The 24,250-nt window shown below is 37.2% G+C and overlaps 2 protein-coding genes across 2 annotated transcripts; one reads left to right on the top strand and one right to left on the bottom strand.

Annotated features, from left to right (window-relative positions):
* Positions 1-2,516: 2,516 nt before the first annotated feature.
* Positions 2,517-4,736, top strand: LOC149403053 (protein PHYTOCHROME KINASE SUBSTRATE 1-like). The gene is made up of 2 exons (XM_089608827.1): positions 2,517-3,665; positions 4,088-4,736. The coding sequence occupies exons 1-2, from the start codon at positions 2,813-2,815 to the stop codon at positions 4,540-4,542; spliced, it is 1,308 nt and encodes a 435-aa protein (XP_089464953.1). The 5' UTR covers positions 2,517-2,812; the 3' UTR covers positions 4,543-4,736.
* Positions 4,737-14,940: 10,204 nt separating this feature from the next.
* On the bottom strand, positions 14,941-15,529 carry LOC149403052 (uncharacterized). The gene is made up of 2 exons (XM_089608613.1): positions 15,234-15,529; positions 14,941-15,160 (listed from the first exon to the last, which is right to left on the bottom strand). The coding sequence occupies exons 1-2, from the start codon at positions 15,527-15,529 to the stop codon at positions 14,986-14,988; spliced, it is 471 nt and encodes a 156-aa protein (XP_089464739.1). The 3' UTR covers positions 14,941-14,985.
* Between the last annotated feature and the right edge of the window lie 8,721 nt (positions 15,530-24,250).

Genomic DNA, 24,250 nt, shown 5'->3' with positions numbered 1-24,250 from the left:
GGCGATGGAGTTAATTAGCTTAGGAGAGCTTAAGCCCCCAAATATCACTGTTTTAAATTGTTTATTTATTTTTTAATATTTTCATGTTACCTAACAAAAATTCATACCCTAAAATACATTTACATATGAGCGCAATATACCCAACCTCATGTATTCTCTTAGAAAATTTCAAAGCCTATATCTTGGGCTTGGTTGTCAATTAACTAATGATCAACTACTAAATAGATTTTATAAATTTGATGAAGATAATAAGTATATTAAACTCCTTTAGATTATATGCATATATATATATATATATATATATATATATATATATATATATATATGTAACACGTGATTGGTAGTGTGGTTCGCAATTCCGTACACTGAAAGTTTTGCAACCGTAAGATTATGTGGGTATAAAATAACATAGTCGACTTTATCTTTTCACTGTGCTAATAATTATAGATGGTTTCAAAAAAACAAAAATATATAGCAAGATGTGAGAACTCTTCTAGGGCTTCTCCGTTTGATGCCAAACCAGATTCCCCTTATAATAGGAAAATGAATTATTGGCTTTGTCTCTGAATTATAATTATGTAATGAATGTATATGGACCATCCAATTTAATGAATATCTAACTAATTGATCAAAAGTTATGTCAAATGCGCATCAAAATAAACTGATTTGGTATCCATACCCACATTTACTTGTTTCAGATAATTAGTTTGATTTTTTAGATAAAAATTAATTCATATTGTTGATGGAAAAAAAATAGTTAAAACAATTGTCTCAGCCAACACTCTTGTGTATGCCAAATAGACTTTTACGATCTAATCGCAGAGAGAAAACTCGGAGAGATGAATCAGAAAAAGAACTCTTTCATTGAATCAGAATTGGGGACGAAGACCCAATTTAAAAGTACAAAAGACAAAGGTAAATTACACAAATGACCTTACTTAACAGGCTAAGTAAAGGGCAGAAAAATAAAACAACAAATCCTTATAATCTTATAACACTCGATTACTTAGGACTTAAGAAACAAACCAAACTAAACCAAATACAAAAACAAACTCGCTCAGCTCGGGAATCCTAATATAGACTCGATCAATATATCGGAAATCTAGTGTTGTCATATTGTTAGACGAATTTATATGCAAGAAGTACAAAATAATTATAATGAGGGTGCTAAAAATAGGTGATGAATTTGTTTAAATTCTTGGTGTAGTTTGAAAAGTGATGTCTAGAGGATTTGTGTTGCACTTTGTTCACATTTTATAATGTCTAATTTGATCATGTACGTAGTAGGTTAATCAGACCCACGTTTTGGAGGTTATTTTAGTAACTGTTTCTTTTATGTGTAGTCTAACATGCGTGCACTATATATCAACGATTATCTAATGTTCACGTGGTTATATAGTAAATGTTCAATTTTGACTAGTCTTTATATAACTACTAAATTCACCAATCTTTTCATTTATGTTCAGTGATTATCGGACTTCAAATTATGGTCTTATTTGTTCCTCAATTTATTCGGTTCCTGGGCATTTTGCTTGGCCCTTTTTGTGACAACTCGGTACGGAATAAATCCTAATCGACTATCCAGAATTTTCCCATTTAAAAAAATATCATATGAGTAATTGGTAAGATATTAATTAAACATATCACTTGATCATAATCAATCGGCTATAAAAGGGTATGCTAAGTGTGATTCCATTTTCATTTGATATCAACATTGCTCTCGTATTCTTTTATTGGTTATCAATGTGAGAGTTTTACTAAATATATATATATATATATATATATATATAACAAAATTGTCATTTTATACAAAATATATATATATATATATATATTTTGTATAAAATGACAATTTTGTTATTTGTACTCGAATCCGTTCGTCCTGATTGAAATAGAGAGTACTCGGTCCGTTTAAATCGGATGACAAGGTAGTAAACAATTATAGCGGCTGAGATTGTACATCTGAGAAAACCAGAAAACTACAAGAGAAAATTATTACCTTCAATGTACTTTTAAATTCTTAAAGTGGGATTAATTTCAAGCCTACTGGGAGATGTCATACTCATGTTAAGGATAATAATATTATTTATTTATTTCAGTTCCCCTATTATATGAATAATAATAGTATAAAAGATGTGAAATTAGTAGGCCACGAGGTCCTACAATATTCATGTCAAAAAAGCTGTTTTTGAAAAAAGAAACTAGTGACATGTAGGTAATGTTATCTCATGTTTCAACAGTTTATAGTATTGCAAATTATATATCCAATCTCTTAAGCTTATTAGCTAATAAGTAACAAATTATGTTATTTGTTGGACCATTAATTAATTTGATATAACATATTATTCAACTATTTGTTGGAGGGTACGAATATGATCCACAAAGACAATTATAACAACTAGACTAGATAGAATAATTGAAAATTTATTAAATGTGTGGCATTTACTCCTCTCTACTTAAAGAACGAGCTATTCACATAAAATAAAATATATAAAAAAAGCCAATATTCTCACAAATATTTCCTTCTTCCATGTCTAGTTTCTTTCACTCTCATTCTCTGATGGACCATACATGCACGAATTAGGTTTTCTCTGAAACACTAAAAAAAAACATATTTCTTCTTCTTCTTCTTCTTCTACTTACATGTATAGTTGAATTATTAGAATATATATAGATATCCCTATAAAACTCATTGTTGCGTGTGTAGTCTTTTTCATTCCCCTTTAGATCTCTTTGTATTTTTCTGCCTCACTATCTTCCTATTTTTTTTCCCTCTAAAAAGGGCATAATAAAAAGCTTCTAAAAAATAACAATGAACATGGCTAGGTTACCATCCCAACAAGAGCAACAAAACCCGGATTTCCCGAGTTACTTGCGCGACAAGGAACTCCCGTTCCCGTGCCCAGGCCCAACCGAACCGGCCCGAATCCAAACCCTCCTCGCCCCGATAATCACGAGAACCGCCCAAGAGAATACTAATGACCGAAAGAGCTCGGCCGAGGACGATGAGATCGGAGTCTTCCGAGCCGAGAAGTACTTCAACGAGGACGTGGTTGACACGTCATCGCGGGCCTCGAGCCACCACCGAGGCCCAAACAAAAAAACCGCCACCGAGGCCCAAATCTCGAGCTCGGCGGCGGCCCATAATTTGGAGCAAGTCAAGGCCCGGCTTCAGCCCAAGACCCCGACAGCCAGCGTTCGGTCCGAGTCCAGCTGGAACAGCCGGAGCGTCTTGCTCCAGAACAACGGCTCTCTCGCCGGAGCTCCGGCGAGAAACAACAACGGCTCTCTCGCCGGGAAGAGGTTTCTGAAGAGGTTCGGGTGTAGCTGCTCGGACAAGAAATCTGTTCGGACAAAAGAATATTCCGGCGATATTATCAAGAGCTCATTGTCTTCTTCTGTTTACGATGGCCGTAATGATGAAGCGATCGAAGACGCTGTTTCGCTGAAGCCTCCGAGGCATCGGAGCTTCCGGTCGGAGAAAACCCCGGTTTTCCGGCCGAGTGGGTCGCCGGACGTGTTCGGGTCCTCGCCGGCGTTAATTAGGTCGGGAATGAAGACGATGAGCTTAGAGCGGAGGCTGACCATGATGACGTGGAACCGACCGGCGCCGGAGGAGATTGCTATCTCCGGCAGAAGCGGCGGCCCCGGAGAAGGAGGGAACGGTAACATTTTTACATTTGAACCCTTTTCAAAACAAATTCTATATAAATTAATACTTATTCTGATTCATTTTAATTTTCTTTTTTATTGGCCAATGTAAATTCAAAATGTTCACGTTGTATAATTATATTCTTTTTTTTATTTTTTTAAAACAAAATTATATTCAAGTGACCGTAAATACTATGGGATCACAACATTTATAATTTAAAATTGGATTTGTATATATTTATAAGCTGTTAAATATTATAATAAATAATTACATTGCGATAATTTATAATTAAATATTTAGACTTCAAAAATCAAATTGCTGTAAATACCTTTATATATATTTTTTTAAATGTATCTTTTTCATTTCATCCCTCGTAAATTCAACATTTTTTTTATGAGATCTCATAAATTTAGTTTCTGGCTCCGCCCCTGATAGGTAATGACTCAGACAGCGACGCGAGCTCTGATCTGTTTGAGATCGACAGCCTGGCGGGGAAAAGCCCTAACCCGTTCCGATCTAGTCGGCGAGTTTCCGAGGACCGTGGGACGTCGGGATGCGCGACCCCGACGACAGGATACGCACCGAGCGAGGCCAGCATCCAATGGAGCGTGGTCACGGCCAGCGCCGCCGATTGCGAGGACTATGGAGTCCCGCGGAGGAGCTCAGCGGCAGCGAGAGAGTCGGCGCAGCGACGGAGGGCCATTTTGGGCTGCAAGAGCCGGAACGCCGTGAGCGTGGTCGCCAGAGACGTGTATTTGGCGAGTCCCGGCCCGGGGAGCCTAAGATTTAGGGCGGATTCCCCGGCGAGGTTTCAGGCCGAGATGGCGAGGATTGATCGGCAATTTCCTCAATCGCCGAGGAATAATTCTCATTTGGTTTACATTAAGTGATTGATAAAAAAAAATAGTTGATCTTTAAGATTGTTTAAAATAGTTTACTTTGATTACCTTCGATTAAAATTATAGTTTAATTATACAAATATTTAAAATGTAGTTTATATTATTGATCCATAGTTTGTTACTATGAGATTAATTAATCTGCTGTTTGATTAAAATTGATTGTGACTACTATTGGAGGAAATTATTATATGGATAATGTATGCTGTTTTACTCTATAGTCTATACATTCGTGTCTTTCGCGGGGATATATTCAAAAAGTAGATATATCTTACCGGGGTTATTTCAAAAGCATGCTCTCAATTCTCACTTTTTGAGTGGCGATGATGAGTGGCGTTGCAATTGAAAACCTGGTCAAATAATCAATTGAAAAGTAAAATTAGGTAGCGTCGTGACACATTAGATGACCTATACCGAAAAAAAAAAAGTCTCTTTTAAGCTTTCATGTCCAATGTCCTAAACTAGGACACAAATGCAAAGTCACCTTAATTTAATCAGAGATATTTTCGAAATTCGATAAACATGACCCTGCGGATATTTCAAATGCAAAGTCACCTTAATTTAATCAGAGATATTTTCGAAATTCGATAAACATGACCCTGCGGATAAAATATTTTTGAAGACCGAATTAATTGATAAATTTATGATTACGTAATTACAAAAACTATGTGTGATAAGTCACCATATACTTTTTAGTTATATGTATTTAGTTTTTGTGTTTATTTTGACTAAAATATTTGTTAGATAGGACTTCGTCCTTTAGACATAACGAATTTTGGGCCTCAGAGGTTTAGGAACAACGAGAGGGGATGAAATGATCTCAGGTTAATTAGCTTGTTAACGACATCAGCTCTTCGCAGCTCAACTCGAGTGAGCTCCTTAATAGGTGACCTAGAGACCAATGCAATGGGTCGTCCGAATCCCAGAGACGAAGATTATTCATGAATCGCAACTCTTGCAACTGTTCTATGTAGAGGTAGAATTCGGTCCCATTAAATAATTTGATGTTAGGCTGCCAAATTACAATGATCACCAAAGCTCATTTCAACGAAATAATTTAAAGACAGTCCATTCACGAGCTCAGAATGTAACCGTCAAAGATCATGATAAAATCGAAGTCAGCACAGAAGATGCGATCTTGTCTTGAAACCCGAAGAGTTGACGATTTCTGCCGAGCCCATTCAAACACAGGAGCGACGTGGAAGAAGAAGAGGCGATGACACTACTACAAAATTGTCGCTTCTAAAGGCCAAAAAGTCACTTTTAATGGACCTTTAGAAGCAACTTTAGAATCGACAAAGTTGCTTCTAAAAGTCCGCTTCTAAAAGTCAATCACTTCTAAAAATTAGAATCGACGCTTTTAAAAGCGACTAGTCGCTTCTAATGTTGCTATTTTTTTTATATATATTTGAATATATTTTATTATTATAATTAAAATTAGCATATTTCATTTAATTTAATTTTCAAAAACATGAAATTAAAAGTTGCATTCATAACATGAAATTATAAGTTGCATTCATAACAAAATAAAAAGTCTGAAAAAACATAAAAATAAAACGTCTAAATACAAATATAATAATAATTGCGATCAACGTTGGGAGTTCATCCGCGTCCTCTACGTCTTCCAGCTGGTCCATATCTAGGCTCACCAGGGTCGGGGCCACGACGTGGTACTTGAGCCGATGAAGATCCAGGATCCTCGGGTGATCGTCGTTGTGGCTGATCAGGGGTGCGCTCGGATATACGCGGAGAGCTCGATGACGACGATCCATAGCGGGTCGCAATCTGGCTCACCCTCGATGTAAGCTCCGGGTCGAACGGTCCGGCACTATGCCTAAACAAGGAATCATACCCAGCAGCTAGGTCTTTCACTGCTCCCCGTAGTTCTGTCATCTCTTAGTCCCGCGGGGCGTCGCGTCGCGAGCTTCTGATGAAGATTCAGTCTCAAAATCGTGAGCCTGGGCTTCTAGCATATCCGAGCGCGATATTAGTGGTCCTATCCCTGTAGCCCAATCACGTCGCCTGCCGAGAATTTGAGCTATCGCAACCTCCTCCATAGTGTCTTCGCTCGGGGATTACCCTCCCGGCTGAGCTTTCCGTCGTATATCAGCTAGTTGTTCTATGATGCGGCCCTGCATACAATAGTTACAAAATTAATAACATTAATTGAAATGAATAAGCATTAGTTTAAACAAAATTAATTAAACTTGCATGATATTCTTCAGTAGCAGGCGTAGTCCAGTGTCCATCAGTGGTTTGATGGAGACTCTCCCACGCAGTGAGCGGTCGGAGCATCAAACCACTAGGCAGCCTCTGCAAATGTAGATAACGAATCAGTATACATATATACATATATATATATATATACTTGTTAATTAAGTTGAATAAGTTATAGTTGAATAAAAGTTACGTTCATCCATCGATACTGAGTGAATGAAATCGTCCATTTCCGAATTTATGTGGTCTTCTTGGATTGGTTGACTTTGTTATGTTCGGACTTTGTTATGTTCGAAATTTTTCTGCAAAATAATATTGCTTGTATTTCTCGGATCCTCTATGTTCATCTGACCTGTATCAATATTATTTTGTAGAAAATGTACGATAAATTATTACCTTGAAGTCAGCAATGTACATCCTGTACGACCAGGCAGAGCCGACGCGGAGAGGACGGGGTTGCGAGATGAGGGGGTTGTCGAGGCTGCGAGATTGAGGCGAGGCACGACTAAGGCGGGGCTTTCAAGCTCAGAGGCGGGTCGAAGATGAGGCTGAGAAAAAGAGAAAGAGAGTGAGATGGCGGAGCTAGGGTGGTCGGAAATACTGGTCGAAATTTACAAAAAAAAAAAAAAAAAAATTAAAATTAAACATACCGAGTAAAGGTTGTCGAGCTCGAGGCAAGGCTACGCTGAGAAGATGGTGGTCAAAGGTGGTGGTGACTGAGGGATGGTGGTTGGAGGTGGTGGTGGCGGAGAGATGGTGGTCGGAGAAACAAAAAAAATTAAAGATGGTGGTGGTGTGGTGGCGGCGGAGCTTCACGGGAGGCGTGGTTGTGGTGACGGCGGTCTTGCACTCGATGGTGGCTCTCGGATTGAGATTCTGGCGTGGTGGTGGCTCGGTGGTGACGACGGTTTTGCGCTCGGTGGTGGCTCTCAGATTTGAGATTTCGGCATGACGGTGGCTCGGTCGGAGAGAGAGAGAGAGAGAGAGAGAGATAGAGAGAGAGAGAGAGAGAGAGAGAGAGAGATGGTGGTGGCGCACGAGTCTTGGTGGTGGCACGCGAGATTCGGTCGGAGGAGAGAGAGAGAGAGAGAGAGAGAGAGAGAATCTGAAACAGATATGTGAAATGAGGAAGAAGAAGAAGTCACGTGTTATAATCTGTGTGACCTATATTAGAAGCGACTAGTCGCTTCTAATTTCTATGTCACACTAAACGTCGTCGTTTTGTAAAAAAAATTAAAAAATTTGGCGGAAAAAACAACGAGCCAAATTTTTTAGTTGTTTAGAAGCGACATTTAGAAGGGACTTGTCGCTTCAAAATGTCTACGTCACACTAAACGTCGTCGTTTTTGTTAACATCTTAAAATTTTTGCGGAGAATACAAAAAAATTAAAATTTTGAGAGATTAGAAGCGAGATTTCGCTTCTAATTGGCGGGAAAAATTTAGAAGCGGAAAAATTCATGTCGCTTCTAACCTCAAACAGTATAACTTTTTTTGGGCAAAATGTTTGTATATCCATGGAATAGGTTAGAAGCGACAAGTCGCCTTTAAAGGACAAATCTCGCCTCTAATCAGAAGCGACTTGTCGCTATTAATCCCAAGCGTCACTTCTAAAAATCATTTTTGTAGTAGTGTGAAGGATGAAGTCGCCAACACGTGTCTCCGAGGATCTCGCATCTCGTCGTAGTATAATTTCTCTTCTTCGAAGAGAATTTGCACGTTACTCTCTCTCTCTCTCTCTCTCAGTTGTGTTTTGAGCTTGTTAGTCGTACGTGAAGCATCGAGTTTGTCGCTTGTAATTGAGATCGGAATATTAATAAATCATTTATTTCTCTCATTTAATTTTCGTGTTCATTATTATAATATCTAATATTCGTTTATATACAACGTCTTTCTGAGATCCACATATAAATAAATTGAATCAAATATCTAATCATTTCTTTGTGATAGTTGAGGCTCAGAAATGACATCAACATCTTGTTCATTCCAGATGAGGAAGTACATGTGTCATGAGCTGGAGAAGTCTATTGGTGTTGGACTTCGTCCTTCATTAATATTGAGCTCGTGGGCCCAAACAAAGTATTAAGTCTGGGTCCAGAGAGCAATCTTGAAGCCCGAACAACACGACCCACGTCATGACATGCCGAGCTTGGCAATGTGGGGTTCAGCCCCGTCACGAATAAAGAAAGACGAGCCGAGCTCACCTAGCTCTGCTCAGCATTCACAACTCCCGAGCTGAGGTAGTCATAACTTAGCTTGGCCCGATGAAGACTCGTTCAAATGGCTTCCTTAAGACGAGGACTTTGAACATTACTCAACCACAATATCTCATCAACCGTCCGCACAGGACTGGGTCAAGCATAGCATGTGACATGCGACGAGAAGGTGGAGACCGATTCAAGCTAGGAGGGTCCCTGAAGAAGCAGAGCTCAGAGACCATCCTCTTGGTCTATAAATAGGAAAGCATATTATCGACACTTTTTCCTTATGCACGCATTGGACCCCCTTAGACTCAAGGTAGCTCCGCCTTTGACGATGAGGCCTTGAATTTCTTTTTTCTCAAAGTATCAATAATGTCATAACGTTCTCTTCTCAATCAATATTTAGTGTTCAGTTATAAATATTTACCGCAAGTGTAAAATGCAAATGAAAATAAAAAACCAAGTGGTTACACATAACAAATTAATTTCAATATATATTAAATTTAAAAATATCTTCACTCATAATATTTAATCAAAATAACCAAAATATTTAATTTTTACTAATTAGTTATGATTACTACTAAATAGTCCATATTTATAGAAATAACATTTGCGGTAATTAATAATTTGTCTAAATATAAATATCCACCACACAGCACACCATACAAACAAATTAGCCATATAGTTTAATCAACATAAATCAAAATCAGGACAAAAAATTATAATGTATTGTCACTATTTCTTCAGTTAATAACATATTAAAAGATAATAAAACACTTTAATTAGACGAAAATTAATGGCTAATGAAACTTAAGGGAATTCTCAAAATTTATCGATTGATTATCATTCATCCCATCAAAAACTTGTTTCGTATATGTGTGGATGACGTATATCACATGTGATGATAAATAGTATTATTATTTATTTTCAAAGTACACTCTAGTGGCTCAAAAAATTTCAGTTCCATATTATTTCTGGAAACAAGAGGGCTCAGATATGTGTTTCCCTCACTTGCAAGTTAAGAAATGATAAATTTAGGTTCACCTTAACGGATTCTCCGTTAAAGATTAACTTAGGTTCGAATATTTTAACAAATTGCAATTTCTTTGAAAAATTGTACTAATATTAATTTATGTTTAAGTTAATTTCGGTTAGTAAAAAAAATTAGTCTAAATTAATTGAAATGATTTTTATTATTATGCTATAATTTACAACTTTACCATTAACAACAAAAAAAGGCACACTCTTACAAAAACAAGATGTGAACTTATATCAAATGTCAAAGTATTGCTATTTAATGAATCCATTTCTTTTTTTTTTCTTTTTTTTTTTTTGCAGTCTCGAGTCAACAATCAAAAGAATGTCTTCCAAATTCTTAATAAAGTATTAAGGATAAGCTATTTGCTATATACGTTGCATTTAGTGTGTAACATCCAGACATAAATAAAGTGGTCCACACGCTGATATCTTAATGGGATTATTCCTAAACTATGACTTCTACAATGATTTAGGACCAAAATCAAATAAGTCTAATTTTATCCTAAACTATGATTACCTATTTTCCTAAAGTACAAAAATAACCCCACTTTGTTTTATTTTTATTTTATTGGAGTATTTGACTTCTGTTACTTTTTAAATGAGATTATTTTTTATTTTAGTCAGACTTCTCTCTCTCTTCCTCTCTCTCTCGCGTGTGTACTCTGTCTTCCTCTGTTTTCATGTTCGTCTCTCTCTATCAACCCGTGTCTCTCATCTCGTTTCTCTCTCTGTCTCATCTTGAACTCGTTTTCCAGTGGCTTCATGCTCGTGGAAAAAAGGTATGGAAAAGCTTCATCATGAAAAAAGTTCGTCACTTTGATTATGGAAAAGCTTCATCATGAAAAAAGTTCGTCACTTTGATTAGGGTTTAATGGTTTTCATGAAAAAAAAAGAGTTTTTGTGGTCTTTGAAGTTAAAAAAACAATGAAAGAACGATTCTTCGAAGGTTGGAAAATCTGGAAAAATTTCGTCACTTTGATTATGGAAAAGCTTCATCATGAAAAAAGTTCGTCACTTTGATTAGGGTTTAATGGTTTTCATGAAAAAAAAGAGTTTTTGTGGTCTTTGAAGTTAAAAAAACAATGAAAGAACGATTCTTCGAAGGTTGGAAAATCTGGAAAAATTTCTTAAAATTTCTGAGAATCGTTGAAGATTTATTGACATTGTTGCATTTTTATTGACATTAATGTCAATAAATCTTCAACGGTTCTGGGAAAATCCTTTGAAGATTTATTGACATCAATGTCAATAAAAATACATTTTTATTGACATCAATGTCAATAAATCTTCACAGTTTTTTAATTTTTTTTGTTATGATTTTAAATATTTATAAAGGAATTTTAAACGTTTAAAATATGAAATTAACATCCCGATTACACTCTTTTATGCAGTAATGGGTGATATTTTAGTGTATGTCAAGCATAGTGGTACATGGGTGAAACCATGTGTATACAAGGAGGGTGCATCGTTTGTACTTGTGCTTTCGGATGGTTTTGAATACCACCATCTCATGGACGCCTTGTACGCTGAGATGGGGCTCTTACCGTCCACTCATTCCATTGTGGTCAAATATGAGACACCATTTTCGGCATTGCCAATAAAGATTACAAACGATAGCCACGTCAAAAGTTACTTGTATTTGAGGAGCCGAGACCTTTCCATGTCAAATTATCATCTTGTTATTGAGATAGTTAAGCTAACGCCCGATGAGGCAGCAAATCAGCCGTCCTCGTCTCGCCTAGAATTAAGTCCAATGAAGGGGGAGTCTCGATTTGAAGAGTTTGCATCTCCGTCCACAATTGGATTGGAAGAATACACATTTGAACAGCCGCGTGCGTTGGCATCACAGCCCCCTTCCCCGCCACAGAGACCGTCACAGCCAACTCCACCGACACATAAACCATCTCCACAACCTCATTCATCTACACAAGGACCCTCTCAACCCACTCCCTCGACACAACGACCTCCACAGCCCCCTACCAAACCGTCCAGGATTGGTCGTGAGCACATTGGGGAGAATGAAGTGATGGATTTGAACTCGCCTATCAGAGTCGAGCTAGGAGCTCTATACGCTACCAAACAGGCCTTGAAGAAGCATTTGAACATGTATGCGATAAGTAACCACTTTGCATTCACGACAAAGAGTTCTTGTAAGAAGTATCTCCACGTCGTTTGCCCGGGTGACAATTGTGTGTGGGCAATTCGTGCGGTTAGATTAAGGGAGACCGAGGTTTTTCAGATTAGGAGGTATGTGTTTCTCCCTATCTTTCTCTTTTTTACATCATTATTTAGTTATATTCACGAACCTTAATGCACAGTATTTATTGACATTAAATTCAACAAATACTGTGATTTATTGACTTTGATATCAATAAACACTGTGATTTATTGACTTCAATGTCAATAAACACTGTGATTTATTGACTTCAATGTAAATAAATACTGTGATTTATTAACAATCTATGTTATAGGTTTGTGATCTATCAACTGACATTCATTTATTCTTAATATAGGTTTGATTCTGAGCATACATGTTCCGTAGAGTCTAGAAAGAATCCAAAAGCCACGGCGCTATTCACAGGAGATGTTGTGAAATACAAGTTTGTAGATCCTCGACAAATGAATTGTAAACCGAAAGAAATCCTTGGTTACATGGAGACAGATTATGGAGTTCGTATGACGTATAAGAAGGCTTGGAGAGCAAAAGAAAAGGCCCTTGGGTTGTTATACGGAACTGACACTGAGTCGTACGCATTTCTGCCCACCTTAAAGTATATGATTGAGACAATAAATCCAGGGTCTGTTCTGGAGCTTACTGCTGATCGTGAACACAGATTTATAAATTTTTTTATGTCTCTTAGTCCCTTCATAAGAGGATGGAAGTTTTGTCGGCCTATCATCATTATCGACGCTACGTTCTTGAAGAACTATCATCGTGGAACTTTGTTTACAGCGGTAGCGATGGATGCAAATGAACAATGTTTTCCCCTCGCCTTCGGTGTTGGAGACTCTGAATCGAATGAGTCATGGTTGAATTTTTTGAGCACGTTAAAGGCAGCGATAGGGGAGAGGCCACGTCAAGTCATTGTATCTGACAGGAACAATGGAATATGTAACGCTGTGGCAAAGGTTTTTCCAAATTCGGGACATGGGTATTGCGCGCATCATCTTCTTGGAAACGTGAAAAACAATTTCAAGGGTCTCACCAAGAGTTTCAACTGGAAGTTTTATGGTGCAGCAAAGGCATATACTCGTATGGAATTTGAAAAGTATATGCGCATGATCGACCGGGAAAATATTGAAATTCGACAATACCTTGAGAATGAAGTGAGACATGAAAAATGGGCTCGTTGCTACATTACCAATACAAGGTACTCAATCATGACCTCAAACAATGCCGAGTCTATGAATGCAATGGACTCCAAAGCTAGAGATTTTCCAATTTCGAAGTTGATTGATTGGTTGAGAGAGAGAATGCAAAAGTGGTTCTACGACCGAAGAGAATTAGCAACGGCTTCAACGAAGGTGCTCACTCCAAAATTTCAAAAGCGAATGGATGACTCTCATGCTCTTTCTACTTTAATGCTGGTAAGATCTATACTAATGTAATATGCTCTTTCTAAAAAAAAAGAACAGGAATTAATTAATTATGTTTCAATAACTCACTGTGACTTTTTATTGACATTAATATAAATAAGTTCCAAGATTTATTGACATTAATATAAATAAAAAAAGAACAGGAATTAATTATGTTTCAATAACTCACTGTGACTTTTTATTGACATTAATATAAATAAGTTCCAAGATTTATTGACATTAATATAAATAAAAAAAGAACAGGAATTAATTATTTTTCAATAACTCACTGTGACTTTTTATTGACATTAATACAAATAAGTTCCAATGTTTATTGACATTAATATAAATAAAAAAAGAACAGGAATTAATTATGTTTCAATAACTCACTGCGACTTTTTATTGACAATAAATACTTGTTCATTGTAGGTGAGACCTTCTTCTGTTTTCGAGTTTGAGGTTTTAGATAAAGATGGAGAGAGATGGGCTGTGAATTTGCAGCATAAAACATGCTCATGTTTAGAATTTCAAACAGATAGTTTTGTATGCGCTCATGCGATTGCGGCATGTCATATTCGTAACCTTCCACCTGTGGACTTTTGTTCTGCCTATTATACCACCGAGTACTGGAAAGGGTGTTATTTAGTTGTCATCCACCCCCATGGCAGTGCTAAAGCATGGGACATTCCTGTTGAAGTTAAACAATTCAAATTACTTCCTCCTCACTTCAACAGCCGTCCGGCAGGTAGACCTAAGAAGAGAAGGATACTATCCCAAGGTGAAGTGCCTAGTGGGCGTAAATGTAGCAGGTGCGGCAAAGAAGGACACAATAGAAAGACATGTGATGATCCCGTTCCTTTGTCTCAGAGAAGCAGTCGTTGAATAAGTTTTAATTTAATGTTGTAACCATTTTGTAATTCTGAATATGATCTAATAGTTTATAATTATGGATGTCGACTTTTGTGAATATGAAATTCTTCTACTTCTCTTCAAACCAACAGTTATATTGACAATGATGTCAATAAATCCTCAGTTTTATTGACAATGATGTCAATAAATCCTCAGTTTTATTGACAATGATGTCAATAAAACCTCAGTTTTATTGTCAATAAAACCTGTCAATAAATAATAATTTTTATAGACAATGATCTCAATAACTACCATACCTAAACACATCAGTAAATATGATCTCAATAAACCTCAGTAAATATCAAAATAACATACCCACATGTAACTACCATACCTGTTCAGACATTAAATAGTGTACCTGAACACTTCTCATAATACAACATACAAAAGGTTACTCACATGTAACTACCATACCTGTTCAGTCAAATCCTACCTAATATCATAGTTGTGGGATAGCAAAATAAAAACATACATATCAATGTCAGCTAATACAACACATCATACATCAATGTCGGACATGCATCTATTCTCTTGCTTCAAACTGCCGTGCCTATAAAGATCGATCACTAGCTTTTGACGGTACATGACCATGTCATCTTGCTTCAAATCCGTCAATGGAAGCCCGTGCATCAAGAACTCTGCGGTCTTAATGACAAACATCCCGCAGTCTCCGCTGTCAACATAATACACAATATTAAATTTAAAAATATAATTACTATGTAAAAGTAGACATTTACAATCCCTACCCGTTATGTTGTTGAGGCATATCATCGGCGAATATAATTTTGAATGGCTCAGAAGTCTGATCCTCAATTTTTAAGCTTCCAAACGCACCAATTGAGCCTAGCATGATGGGAAGGAATTCAGCCAAACCGGCTATACTGTCTCTCGTTCCCTTTCGATAGCTCAATGAGTCATAAACAGTGATTGACTTGGCGGGGAGGGAGATAACCAAAAGAATCCAATGATCCTTTGAGTGAAACGGGACGTAAATAATACCCACATCTACCCATGGACAAACGCAATTCCCTGCTGATTTCATCCCTAAAACGATCTTCTGCGCAGTTGATTGCTTGGACCAGTCAAACTTGTCGGGATTCTCACAAGATTTCCATTCGTTGTGTAGTTCTTCGACATATTTGGTGAAATGCGTGTTGGTGGTCGTGTATGCATGGCTGACTTCCGTGTACTTCCTCTTCTTCCTAAGGTAGTAGAATAGTACACTCATGTGCTGCAAGCAAATAGAACTCAGATGATTTATTGACATGAATAGATATAAATCAGATTATTTATTGACATGAATAGAAATAAATCAGATTTCATGTCAATAAACACTTCTTTTATTGATATGCTCATAAATAAATCTTATGACTTATTCACATGAATTATGGTACCTCATCGGTCAGCCATTCATCTGCCGTCCACAAGGTGTAAAACCATGTCTTTGAGCTAATGCATACGTCCCGGAAGTCCCAAGATGGAGACAACGACTCTTCAAAGTCATTGTATTTAATCTTGACATTTGTCTTCTTGTATCCGGGTTTTAGACCAACTTCCAACCACTTGGTCATCACATCAACATCATCAACGGAAGGCGGTGCCGTTGGATCCGAGAGTGGATAAGGAGAGGGCATTTTCTTCGGGCCGGTGGTGAAAAGAACATATGGCCGTGACTTCGGTGTAGGAGTGTATGTTGCCGGGGGCCTCCGGATCCGATGTTTTTCCGGCGAATCGGAAATGATGATAGCTTGCTCTTTGACCCGGTCTACAATATCCTGGGTAACAACTACATCATCATCGTACATGCCGGCCTCTTCTTCCACTTCCATATCTCTCAGTTCTTGTGAAGTATGGTTCAAAAAACCCCATTCTCCATAAACAACTACCTGGAATTGAATAAGCAAACATAAATAAATTAATAAATAAATAAATTTGGAATGTTGAGTAAAAATGACTACCTGAGATTGAGTAAAAATGTCGTTCTCTCCGTATACCCGCTTCTCTTTGTTCTCCCTATCTCCATCGCTGGCTTGAGTGTCATCATCTTCTTGCTCTCTTTCTTTCTCTTCTTCATGTGTCTCTCCTTTCTCGTCATCATGTGTTGTTGGTCCTCTCTCGTCATAATCTCGTGGGTCCTTATTCTTCGGAAAGATCAATTGGATCTTTTCATCAAGGCCCTTGACATATTGGCTTAACTCGTCAATTTTGCCATATATGTCCTTCAAATCAGACTTTACACTAGCCATTTGATTCTCCAAAGCATGCAACCGCTCCTAATAGAATGAAAAAACATTTCAATATACACAAATTTTATTTGACATAAAAACATGTCTTTATTGACATTCATGTCAATAAACAACCAGTGTTTATTGACATTCATGTCAATAAAAACCTGTAATTATTGACATTCATGTCAATAAACACAGGTTTTTATTGACATTCATGTCAATAATTACAGGTTTTTATTGACATGAATGTCAATAAACACTGGTTGTTTATTGACATGAATGTCATAAACACAAGTTTTTATTGACATGAATATAGTCAAAAGTCGTGTGATATTTACCTGGGAATGCTTGTCAGTACTCGTCTGGTCAGTACTCGTCGGTGGCACCTTCGAGGCTTCTTTCGCCGCCACAGTGGATTTCATTGATTTTTTTTCATGACTTTTGACAACTCTTCATTTCGCCGCCATAGTGGATGAGCGAAGTGGAGTGTAAACAATCTGGTACATGAATTCAAGAACATGATGAATAAACAATGGTGATACATTAATCAAAGGACATGTTACTAGATTTACCTGCGAGCTTGAGAAATCGATTTCTCGCATCTTTAGCGCAGAAACCTTAAATGTAGATTTCCATCGGAGCATGAGAGGAATGACCGTGTCGGAGACTTTGTGGCAAATTTTTTGCTCCGAGAGGATGGGAAAAGACTCGAATGCCCAAATTTGAAGAGGCAAAAAGAAACCTGGCAGTCTCACTTTACCTGTGTCCCTCGACCTTGACTTCTCAATGAATGTTGTAATCTTTTCATGGAGGAAATTCCAAGCCACATTTCCCCACGGGTATCGGTTGAACTCGTCCAAGTTATCCACCAACTTGACATAGTTCATGTTCGGTACCTAAACAAAACAATATCAAGTTAGACATACAAAAAGGTTTATCAAAATGCAATACTCATAATTACTATGATTACCAAACAATTCGTGTTGTCGGGGATGAGCACGTTCAGCAAAAAATATAGTATTTTAAACTTCGCCTTCTTCTCAGTCTGCCATTCTTCGCTCTCAGAGACCAAGGACTGCACGACGTCCCTCTTATTTAAGGCACCCTTATGGAAGGCAGTTTCGTAGAGACCATCCTTGACAACTTCCGAATAAGAACATTTAGTGTAGTCGTCAACAAACCGTAAGCCGGTGATCGCCGCAAAATTCTCCTTACTGAATGACCGAGGTTCACCGCCAATTTCAAAAAACAAAGCATCAGAAGATGAGTCCTTGTATTGTCCAGCCCGCGAGATAATATGGTTGACTATCGCCGAAGAATTGGCTATCTCGGGGACGTCAAGGAAATGCCCAAAACAAGACTGCCTGAATATATTGGTCTCTTCCTCGGACATTGATTTCTTCATGACCTCATTGAACTTTTGAATACCGCCCAAAAAGTTGAACGTAACCCCGGCAATTTGGTCATCGTCCAAGACTCTGCTCCATCCCTAAATGAAAAAAAACATTACTTAGAACATGATATCGTTGAAGTACCAATGTCAAACCTTCCAGTTTATTGACATCAATGTAAATAAAACAGACGGTTTATTCACATAAATGTCAATAAATCAGACAGTTTATTGACATCAATGTCAATAAAACAGATGGTTTATTGACATCAATGTCAATAAACCAGCTAATGTCAACGACCCCAGCAACACCAAACACATGAGAAACAACAACATTGTATAAAAACACACATTTGGGCGCCAAGAGTTAGAACTAACATCAACGTCAACGGATTAAAACTATAATTAACATCTCACATTTGGGTTTTTCTTCAACAACATAAAACTATAATCAACATCAACACTATAATCAACATAAAAAATAATCTCTAACCTTTTGATTTTTATTGGATGACTTTGTGATTCTGGGCTTAGAGGATGGTTTTTTTATGACGAAATCGGCAAAGGAATCATCTTCGGATACCACATTGGTATCTATTTTTGGTCGCTTGGCCGGAGACTTCGGCAACTTTGAGATGGTCGTCTTCCTCTTCTTCTTTGCAACACTTGGCTTCTTCTTCGCAGCGCTCGGATTCTTCTTCGCCACGCTCGGAGGAGATTTCTCAGGCGAGGGATGGGAAACGCGAGGACTTCTACGCACCACCGGGGGAGATTTCTCAGGCGAGGGATGGGAAACGCGAGGTTTCTTGGCGGGGGATTTCTTCTTCGTGTTTGAGTTTGGGTCGGGTATTTGGGTTTGAGTTTCGGCCAAAATGGGTATGGTTTTAGGGTTTTGGTCTTGGTGTTCGTCGTTAGGGGTCTGGGTGTTCGTCATTTCGGTGGTTTTTGCCGAAGAAATGGAGAAGAACTGGAGAGAGAAAGAGAGAGCGAGAGAGGCGCGGTGGTTTCGGCGAGGTCTGGGTGAGAGGCGTGGTGGGTTTCGGCCGAAGAAATGTAGAAGATGAACTGGAGTGAGAGAGAGGTGTCGGTGGGTTTGTTTAGGGTTTCGGTGAGAGAGAGCGAAATGGAGAGAGATGGTGAGCGATATGGAGAGAGAGAGAGAGAGAGAGAGAGAGACAACTAGTTTCAGTGGGTTTGTATAGGGTTTCTTTTTGGACGAAGAAGAAGAAGAAAAAAAAACGCAGAAGAAGAAAAGAAAAGATTTTGGACGGTTTCAAATTTTAATTCCAAATCAAATTAATTGATATAGGTAATAAAATTAAAAGAAAAAGGTTTTAATTTTCTTATAAAGAGAAACTAAATTGAAAGGATATAATTGTAATAGCTCAATTCATGTAGTCATATTTTAGGAATAAATTGGACTTATTGGATTATGGTCCAAAATTATTGTGGGAGTCATAGAATAGGAATAATCCCTATCTTAATCACACCTCTCTATTTGTCTCTCAAATGTAACGGCTATTTACCAAAAGGTAATATAATAATTTACCCAGAAAAAAAAAAAAAAAAATAAGCTCTATCAACCTCCCAACATGGCTGAAAATATAATACAGATCCAAGTGCAGTGTTCCATACAACATAAAAGAGAATAAAGTTTCGGTCAAGAAATCAATGTGAATTAGACCATACATATTGGTAGATGAGCAGAAATAAATTCTATACAAATTATGAGTGATATCTTATGAAACATCAAGCCTCTTGAACCTATTTTCCCTATAAAAAAAAACAAAAAACAAAAACAAAAACAAAAAAAAAAACCTTGAACCCATTTTTGTGGTTAGAATTTGAAGTGGAGAATGAATGTTAAGCATGGTTATGGTTGAGCATCATCATCATGATCATCATGTTATAGGGTAGAGGGTGTAGCAAAATGGATGGGACCAAGTATTGGAGATGAGATGAGACCGCGGAAGATTTTTTCTCGGTCGCCATCGAATGCCCTCAAGAGGATTTGAATTTGTGAAATTGATGAAACCAAGAAAGGGAAAGGAAAGAAAAATGGAAAATTAGTTTTAATTATTTTTCTCTTGTAGCATTGATGGGGACAAGGTTTGGAATGCCGGTTCTCTATTGCTTGCTATAAATGATTCGATTTTACATAAATATTATTGTTAATGGAGATGCAAACAAAAGTTTTCAGGTAAATTAGAGATGTCGCATTCATAGAGAATTAACTGTTTGCCGGTAAAATAATATAAACTAGAACACAACCAAGTCTCGTAATTAAAAGTGTTTCGACCTCAAATCACAAGATAAAGATGTTCAAATCGCAAATTATTGGAAATGTTGATTGTCGTCAGAAGAAAAAAAAACTTCCGTTCAATCTTCAGTACCCGCGGAAAATAGAAATAATAATAAATTTGGCAAAATTTTGTAGGCATCAACGAGATTAGAGATAGCATGAACTTCATGGGCAAAGAAAGAGACTGAAGACTATGGTGGTTGGGATCGAAGATATTAAAGATAGCAAGAGCAATTAGATGGCCCAAAGCATGTTTTGAATTCAAACATCAATTCCTTTTTAATGCATAAGAAATGGAAGCCTGGCCAAATCGTGCTTTCAATACAGTTCATTATTAAAATTAATATATAAAAAAAAACCATGATAATGTCTATAGCATTTATCCAAAAGAAGTCCCACTTGTTGTTACATTTATTATCCAACCAAATAACACTAAATCTATACTAAACATTGATCCCTTATTATCAAACTTTCTTCTAACCTAGATCTACCGCATCAGCATGACTGAAAGCGGAAACCTAAATCTTTCCCTTGATTTACTAAGGAACCCCGTAAATGAATTAATTAATTATATTTTAATTATATTTTTTTTATAAAAAATAATTGTTTAGTATTTACTCATTATTTTCATATCGGTTACAAAATAATAAATCAAAATTAATCGATACATTATAATATGAAATAAAACCATTCATAAATAAATAGCTTATGTAATTACAGAAGTATAATAGCCCATTAATGAAAATATTTATAATACTTGTAAACCAGGCAATGGTTTACTTTACTTTACTATAGCTTGATGATGGTTAATTTACGGGAATGATAGGTAAAAGTTATAAATTAGGGAAATGGTCTTAAATAGTAGTCTTTTTGATACTTTTGACCAAAATGTTGTGGTCATTGTTTTTGGACAAAAATACTACCTAACCATGTGAGAAAAGTCTTAAGTGCCCTTTGATTTTTTATTTTGTTCATTTCCATCAAACTTCCTCTCAGCTCTCTCTCTCTCTCCTCGTTCATTGTTTCAGAGCTCTCTATTTCTCCTCTTTTTTCTTCTCTCGTTCATTTAAGGTAAAAAAAAAAAAGCTTGCCTTTTTCTGTTTGTCGTCGCCAGTGGTTTGTCCGCCGTCGTCGTCGCTGAAGAGGTAAACTTTATCTCTTCATGATGGCGAACGAAATCTGGGAATTTCTGGGTGGGTTTCGTTCGTGTTTGTTTTTTGGTATGAGTTTCGTTGTTGACGTACGGGTTCCGTGTTTCGCTTGTGTTTATTTCTGGGTTTCATGTTTATGGGTTTCATTCGTGTTTCTGGGTTTCATATTTATGGGTTCGTTCGTGTGTTTGGGTAAAAAATGGTTTTTTTTTGTATTGTCGGAGCTATGATACAAGTTTACAACGTCTGAAATTGTAGACTTGTATGTCTACAATAAATGAAATTGTAGACTTGTATGTCAGCTCCGACAATACAAAAAAAAACCATTTCAGAGTTCACCCAATCCTTTCTCGGTCGATCTCTCGGTTCGGCGGTCTCCTCTGGCTCGGCGGATGTTCTCAGGCTCGTCGGAGCTTCGTCAAAAGCTTCTCTGATGGCTTTTCCTTGGTCTGGAGTCGGTGGAGCTCGCGTCTCCTTTGTCTCAGTCGAGTCACGCGGCGAAGAAAAGAGAGGCTCGGAGCTCGCGATTCTCCTCTTTCTGGTCGGAGTTCACGCGAAGATTGGCTCGGACTGGGCTGAGCTCGGAGTCGTGCGTCGGAGGCAGAGGACGGCTCGCGACGGAGCCGATTTTGGCCGGACTTGCAGAAACTCGGGTGGTGGTTATAGCGTCGATTTCGTCAGAAAGTTAGGAGAGAGAGAGAGCGGGAATGTAGAGAGAGACTGGAGAGAATTTGTTTTTTTTTATATTATTAATTTATTAGTTTTCACGTGTGTGTGTGTGTGTGTGTGGTGTGGGTATGTTTACAAAAGGGCAAAATTGTATTTCCTCAGCTGACCAACTACTATTCTTGTCCAAAACATGGATTTCCATATTTTGGTCCAAATTATGAAAAGTGGTAGTACTTAGGACCATTTCCCTATAAATTATGTCTGTTGATGAACTTTTATTGGCTAGGTTAATGGGCAAAACAATCGACAATTTTAAAACAAAAAGTTATAGGTAGTAATGGGCCTATTGGGCTTTTTCAAAGAAATTGTTTCAGGAACTGTTGTAACAAGGGAAATAGCCTCAATCAGTAGCAATTTTGGTAATTTGAACCAAAATAGTAGCTACTATGTTTTTAGATACTTTTACTAGTAACTATATATATGAAAGTATACAGTTGTTAAAAACTGCAATTAACCACAATTGTAGATATATAAGTCTACAGTTACTAGTAAAAGTGTCCAAAAATATAGTTGCTACTATTTTAGTCCAAAGTATCAAAGTTGCTACTAGTTGAGACTATTTCTCGTTGTAACAATACGTGCGACAATTTGGCCCAAGTATCTCCTAATCCAATTCGAAGTTTGGGAACAAAGCAAATTCGGTTTTAATGAGTTTTTAAAGACCTAGAGCTATATAAAGCGCCGCACATGGTCTTAGAAGCTCATGCACTCATATTTTATTATTCATATAAATTTTGTTGAGTTGTTGAGAGTAAAGAATGGCTTGTGTTGCTTACTCTCTTGAGTGTGTATTGTTCCTTTGCTAGAGTTTATTCTATACGGGTGTTAGAGTGTATTAGAAGCAAAGTTAGGTTTACTGTTCTTTGTGAGAACGGGAAACGCATTTGTAGAAGTCTCGGGAGAGATATTTTGTGGAAGCGAGGGGGATCTCGGACTTAGGGGAGTCTAAGTTGTAGTTGAAGAAGATAGAAGTAGCTTGGCTAGCTAGCGAGAGAGTCATTGAGTGTAAACCTTTATTGTACCACGTTATCATAATAAATTGCTTTCCACCGGACAAGGGCCCCCTAGATCACGACTTGCCGAATTGGGTCACCAATCTGTGTAATACGATGGCATATTCCATATTATTTATGTTCACATTATATTCTCATTAATTTTAGCAATTGTTACAGAAACCGGCCGAAACATATTTTGTAATAAACAGGCAGATTACGTAATTTCAATGTCAATGATCTAATTTGTTAAATTGACATAAATTTTTCAATCTAATTCAATTTTATTTTTGTAATACTTTATTACGAAGTGAAAAGCTTGAACCATAACTAGAATTTGGTTTCAATTTATTCATGGTTTGATAAGATTTCTCAAAATTTCGCTATTAAATTATGGAAGTCTTACACTTAAAAGTTTGAAAAGAGTAAGTTCATGAGATATATTTGTAATGAGTCAAAAATTTTGAGAGTCCATGTCATCAATACAATGAAATCAACCGTGTTTTAGTATTATGAATTGCATTATAGGATTTGAAACGAAGACTTCAAAGTTGAGTTATGTGTAGAGGATTGACTGTTGGAATTGATCTAGGGTTAAAGAAAATAATTAACGCTTCGGTAAGCGGCGGAATTTTAAAAATTTTCTTTTCAAGTAAAAACGGTTTTTACTAACCTAGACAAAGAGCAAGTACATGTAATTAAAAACTATTATGAGTATAGAAGTTTACTAACCTTTCTTGAAGCTTGAACTTTGAGAAGCTTTTGGAAAGTTTGCAACGCTCGTCTCCCCTCGCAGCACGTCTCTCTTTCTTTCCTCGGCACCTCGAGCAACCACGAAAGTTTCTATCACTAAATCACTCGAAAAAAAAGGAATCAGTGAGTGGGCACTTTTTAAACACTGCGACTTAAGAACAAGTCTTGAAGTCGCAGAGCTAAACTCTAGGTCAAATGAGGACCTAGGTGCCAAAACA

This window comes from Urtica dioica, chromosome 3, assembly GCF_054948205.1.
Source record: "Urtica dioica subsp. dioica isolate 48M chromosome 3, U.dioica_male_clone48M_v1_H2, whole genome shotgun sequence".
In the NCBI taxonomy this organism is placed as follows: domain Eukaryota; kingdom Viridiplantae; phylum Streptophyta; class Magnoliopsida; order Rosales; family Urticaceae; genus Urtica; species Urtica dioica.
This window is presented reverse-complemented; position numbering and strand designations above follow the sequence as displayed.

Bases quoted from the DNA above. Each gene is read 5' to 3' on its own strand.
- LOC149403053 (XM_089608827.1), top strand. From the start codon at position 2,813: ATGAACATGGCTAGGTTACCATCCCAACAAGAGCAACAAAACCCGGAT. The intron at 3,666-4,087 runs GTAACATTTTTA...CGCCCCTGATAG, and splicing joins CCCCGGAGAAGGAGGGAACG to GTAATGACTCAGACAGCGAC.
- LOC149403052 (XM_089608613.1), bottom strand. From the start codon at position 15,529: ATGAAATCAGCAGGGAATTGCGTTTGTCCATGGGTAGATGTGGGTATT. The intron at 15,161-15,233 runs GTAGGGATTGTA...TTATGTTGACAG, and splicing joins ATGCCTCAACAACATAACGG to CGGAGACTGCGGGATGTTTG.